We start from the raw sequence: 6068 nt of genomic DNA, 5'->3' as shown, positions 1-6068 counted from the left end.
TTAAACACAAAAGGAGATATATTTTGAAGAATGTTGGTAATCAAACAGTTGACGGTAGTCATTGGCTTCTTGGTTAACTTGGTCAACTACAGCATATATAGGGTTAAAGGTAAGGTTATTTTAAGGTGTCATTTTTAAAGTGTAATTATACATATAAGTACTGAATAATATATTAAAAAATAAGGTTAGGATTATGGTTTGGCTTAGATTTAGTAATTATGCCTAATTTAATGTTATTACTATAGTAAATAGTCTGCATATATAACAAGGACACTGTAAAATATAGTCTTACCAAATATAATCCTCACTTTTTATATCTGAACCAATATCAAAAAGTGTCTCAAGGTTAAGGCCTAGGTGTGTTTTTGTGTTTGATGCGTATTGCAGAACTGGGATGAAATGGGTTGTTGGCCCATCTTTTCTCATTTCTTCATTTCATACATTTTTGACTGAGGTTTTTTAGCATTTAAACACGTTGAAAACTGTCAGTTAAATAACTGGATTAAGTATTCAAGGTTTAATTTATGGTAAGTTACAGAATTAATCATAAAAATGAGATCTTTGAAAACCATTCGGTAATACAAATGTCACTGTTTAATGTAATTATGGTTAACAAGAGAATGGGAATTATAAGTAATACTTTTTTATTTAATATAAGGAATTACTATATATAACATTAAATCATTTTGAAATGGAATGTTATGTATTAAAAAAGGAAGGCACAATAAAGTAGATATAAAAATAGTGTTTAGCGTTAAGTCGACGATTACTGTCATGAGGCACCTTTCCTCTCCAACACACTGGTCCCATTCCACCTCCACCCCTCCTGGCTCTCTCATCCAAACACACTCACACTCTCTCACTCTTGCGCAAGTGCCACTGGCCAAAGGCGCGCGCTCTAGTGCTGAAGTATGAGGTTCACTTCAATATCATTAGCGTGCTCATTCTCTCTCGAAATGTTGCTGTGCGTTTGGGTGGGTTTTTGTCCACCATTGTAAAGCGTTAATTATGAGTGTTTTGTTTGGTCGTTCATTTGAAGGCACACATTAAGAAGGAGCCTATATTTCAATGGAGCTGTGGATACGGACATGGCAGGTATCCTGCCTGGCGCTCATGCTGTTGGATGTAGTTCTAGCACAGATTCGTTACACGATCCCAGAGGAACTGGAGCACGGGGCTTTTGTTGGAAATATTGCGGAGGATCTGGGACTAGACACCAGCAAACTCTCAATCCGACGATTTAGAATAGTCTCAGGGGCGAAACGGCCATATTTGGAGATGAATTTAGAAAACGGGGTTTTATTTGTCAATGAAAGAATTGATCGAGAAGAGTTGTGCGAACAAAATCCATATTGTTCATTCCATCTCCAAGTTGTGATCGAAAACCCATTAGAATTGTATAGAGTGGAAGTTGAAATACTAGATGTCAACGACAACACTCCGGTTTTTCCATGGAGTGAATTTAACCTGGATATCTCCGAATCGGCCGCGCCTGGATCGCGCTTCCCACTGGAAAGCGCGCAGGACCTGGACGTCGGTGACAACTCTCTGCGCTCGTATCTGCTGAGTGTAAACGAACACTTTGTCCTGGATGTCCAGACGCGCAGCGACGGCAGTAAATTCGCAGAACTGATCCTCGAAAGTCCGCTGGACCGGGAGCAGCAGACGACTCACCTGATGGTTCTTACAGCGGTGGACGGAGGCTCGCCAGAGAGATCGGGTACTGCGCAAATAAACATAACGGTGCTGGATGCCAACGACAACGCGCCTGTGTTCGATCAGAACTTTTATAAAGTGAGGCTGGCTGAAAACGCACCGCGAGGCACAGTGGTGATAAAACTAAACGCCACTGATCTAGATGAAGGACCCAATGGAGAAATCACGTACTCTTTTAGCGGCCACGCTCCAATGAGAGTGCGCGAGCTGTTCAGCGTGGATCCCCGCACTGGAGAAATCAAAGTAAAAGGACTTATAGATTATGAAAAGGCACGGATGCATGAGGTTTACGTACAAGCCAAAGATAAGGGACCGTCAGCGGTGGCGGTGCACTGCAAAGTTATGGTTAACATTATAGACGTCAACGACAATCTTCCAGAAGTGATTCTTACATCAGTATCCACGCCGGTTCAAGAAGACGCGCCACCTGGCACAGTGATAGCAGTCATTAGCGTAATGGATAAAGATTCTGGAGAAAACGGAAATGTTGATTGTGAAATTCCTCATCACGTTCCCTTTCAGCTACATTCCTCTTTTAAAAACTATTACACGTTAGTTACGTGTGATTTTCTGGACAGAGAATCCATTTCAGAGTACAACATCACTCTCACGGCGCGTGATATGGGCTCACCGCCGCTTTTTACTAGGAAAACAATCTTAGTGCAAGTGTCGGACATCAACGATAACGCGCCGCGTTTCAAACAGCCCTCCTACACGGTCTACCTGACCGAAAATAACGCGCCAGGAGCCTCGATTTGCACCATCACCGCTCAAGACGCAGACGCGGATCAGAATTCCTACTTATCCTACTCTATTCTAGAAAACGACATCCATGGAATGCCGGTGTCCACATACGTGTCCATCAACTCAGATAACGGCAACATTTACGCACTGCGCTCTTTTGACCACGAGCAGCTCAGAAACTTTCAGATCGTGGTTCAAGCCGAAGATGCTGGTTTTCCGCCTCTCCGCGCGAACGTAACAGTCAACGTGTTTGTTTTGGACCAGAACGACAACCCTCCGGTCGTTGTATCCCCGTTGCCCGAGAATGACACCGCGGCGGTTGTGGTTGTCCCCAGATATGCTGATGCCGGGTACCTAGTGGCTAAAATCACCGCCATGGACGCGGACGCCGGGCAAAACTCGCGTCTCTTTTATGAAGTCCTCCAAGCTACAGATCTCAGTTTGTTCAGTGTTGCTCTGTACACCGGGGAGATCAGGACAATTCGCCGCCTGATGGACAACGACCCCAGGAGGCAGAGGCTGGTGGTTTTGGTCAAGGACAACGGTCAGCCGCCGCTCTCGGCCACGGCCTCCATCATGTTGTCAGTTGTTGACAACGTGCCAGAATCCTTGCCTGATTTTGGTGACCTCGCGTTCAGCCCCCAGTACCGGTCAAACCTCACGCTGTATTTAATCGTATCTCTGGGCGCCGTTTCATTCACATTTCTCGTGGCTATTATTGTCCTGGCTACAATTAAGGGATTGAAGGACAGGAGCTCGTGCTGTGGATTTTATTCTAAGGACCCCGCCACTGACGTCGTTAAAAAGTCTAACTTGAACATTCACATATCACCGGGATCAAAGGGACCCACGCAATGCGTGGAAGTAAACGGGAACAACCCAATAGGTCAAAACTACTGCTATAAAATGTGTCTGACTCCAGAGTCATCTAGAAGTGACTTCATGTTCCTCAAGCCTTGTAGCCCCACGGGAACATCTTCCCGAAACAATATAAAGGAAATAGAAAACAAAACTTTGACCTGGAGTCCAGCCAGCCACAGTCTTGGTACCAGGAATGGAACGACCTCTCCAAATGACGTAAGTGATCAACAAAAATGATCTCGAGTTTGTCCACTAGATGGAGACTTCAGATACTTATTGTGCTTTAATCACCCCAGGATAATAAAATGTAAATAATAGCATGTACATTGTAATGCAATTGAAAAATACAATACAAAATATACACTACACGAAGGACAACAACAACAGTATATGTATACAGTATGTATACATTAGGTACATAACATAGCAATTCTGTTTTAAATACATTTATCAATAATTACTGACGTAATTAAAATAATTATTCTACCTTTGAACTATACTCTTCATTGTTATTGGCTATTTAAAATATATTAGATGAAATCTCTTAATTCATATTATATTAAATTTAATATAATAATGTCCCATTGTAATGGCCAATAATAAACTAATAATAATATAATTTATGTAATTAATAATAATAGTACTATTTTGAGAGTATTATTCAGAACATCAGTGACATTAATTATTAAACAAACAGAATTGTTTGTTCCATTGTGTTATTCTAGCTTATAATATAATATAATATAATATAATGGTCCATAATAATAAATAGTAATAATATATACATATAATGTAAATAATAATAATAATACATCATAATTTAATAAAATACTATTTTTTTATTAATTTGCTAAACAACAGCGAGGTTAACTATTAAACAAATAATATTGTTTGTTTCATTTTTTTCCTACCTTTTTGAGCTATATATATATATATTTTTTTTTTTTTTGGTGAACTAGACCTTAAAATTCTTAATGTGTAGTTCATAAATTAATTATAAAATAAACAAAATGCATTCTTGTCATTGCTCCAAATTGTAGGTGTACTGCAACAAGGTAATTAATTAGCAAAGTCACTGTTTCTGTTGTATTCTGAGTCTTTTCTCTTCTTGGCATTGTGTTTGTAGTACAATCTTTAACCTCTGAAGTGTACGTGGAGTCAATATTTTAACTCTTTTTTTTGTTTCCTTTGCAGCTCAAACAGGGAAACAAAGACCAAACCCTGACCAAGAACCAGCTCAATTATACATATAAAAGGTGATTAAAGTTAAAGCTGATTCTATTGCTCTCTCTGTCCTCCCTCCCCCTCACTCGCTCTCATATGCACAAAACATTTGACGTGTTCATGTTTTTATTTTTCTAGCCATACTCCAATAAACACAGGTAGGACACTGCAGCGCAGGCTGATTCAGGACTCAGACTACTATGCTTACACATCTGTCCCGCAGTACTGGACCTGGGGAAATCACATGCATGGTAAAGTCATTATATTTGTCTTGCCTAAGAAGACCAGCTTCATATATGGTTTGCCTGAATTGTTTATCCAACCATTTTTTCTTTGTCATTTAAAACAGACTATAAGACCTCATCTAAGGGTGGAGGTTTTCCAAATCGTTCATGGACACGTTACAATCAACAGGATTCAATTCAACCCCCACCAAACTATCAACATAATGTTTACATTCCTGGAACACCATCGACACTCTGTACACTCAAACTGGCAAACAATGGGGACATTGAAGTCTGCAACTCATTCTCAACTTTTGGCAAAAAGAAAAGGCCAAACAATAACAATCAAGAGGACACAGTAATAACCAATCATTTTTTCAAATGATTTTTCCAGTTTCACCTGTAGGTCACTTTCTGTACATAGCTGTGTATATTTTAGTTGGATTATGAACTATATTATTTGGCAACAACAGTACTTGTACTCTGATAATCATTCCAATTTTTTGCATTTTTGTTTTTCAGTTATCTGCAGTGTTTATGAAAGCATTAAGATGGTTGCTTTAATTGTAATCACCCATATTTATAAGACTATAGGTTATATTTTCCTGTTTTATATCCCTCTCGTTACCAAAATGTACAGAATAAAGAATATTATTTAATGTAACTCTTTAGTCTGTCTTGTTAAAAAAAAGTAGGTTTTCCACTGCAGTGGTTCTTGCTGTGCTAAAATGACAAGAAATATTAAGAACATGATGACATAAAACCGTGCATCTCTTGTCTCTTCACACTTTCTGCTACATATACCAATGACAGAAAAAGTAAAGTTAGAATAAAATGAAAAAAAGTAGGAGAGCAAAAATATGACTTTAAAACTGGCTTTATGTTTTATAATTTAAATTTAAATTTAATTATTTAGAAGATGCCTTTATCCAAAGCAACTTACAAATGAGGACAATAGAAGCAATCAAAACCAACAAAAGAGCAATAATATGTGAGTGCTGTGACAAGTCAGATAGTATACTTTAGTACACATAGCAAGCTTTTTTTAATAATAATAAATAAAAAAGAGTAAACAGTACATAGACTAGAAATAGAAGAGAGAGAGAGAGAGAGAGAGAGAGAGAGAGTTAGTGTTAGACGGTGAAGGGTTTTTTTTCACTAAAAAGAAAACAAGTAGATAGAATAGAAATACATATGCAACATTAAATCAACATGGCTTAAGGGCTATTAACACTGTTTTTGTTTTAATGTATATATATATATATATATATATATATATATATATATATATATATATAT

General features: G+C 38.2%; 1 protein-coding gene across 1 annotated transcript; it reads left to right on the top strand.

Moving 5' to 3' along the window:
* The first annotated feature begins 773 nt into the window (after positions 1-773).
* On the top strand, positions 774-5232 carry LOC107552073 (protocadherin-10-like). The gene is made up of 4 exons (XM_016233890.1): positions 774-3537; positions 4516-4577; positions 4684-4796; positions 4895-5232. The coding sequence occupies exons 1-4, from the start codon at positions 1069-1071 to the stop codon at positions 5152-5154; spliced, it is 2904 nt and encodes a 967-aa protein (XP_016089376.1). The 5' UTR covers positions 774-1068; the 3' UTR covers positions 5155-5232.
* Positions 5233-6068: the final 836 nt, after the last annotated feature.

Source organism: Sinocyclocheilus grahami, unplaced genomic scaffold (assembly GCF_001515645.1).
Source record: "Sinocyclocheilus grahami isolate Dianchi unplaced genomic scaffold, SAMN03320097.WGS_v1.1 scaffold440.1, whole genome shotgun sequence".
NCBI classification, from domain to species: domain Eukaryota; kingdom Metazoa; phylum Chordata; class Actinopteri; order Cypriniformes; family Cyprinidae; genus Sinocyclocheilus; species Sinocyclocheilus grahami.
The sequence above is the reverse complement of the archived record's forward strand: the minus strand, read 5'-3'. Positions and strand labels throughout refer to the sequence as shown.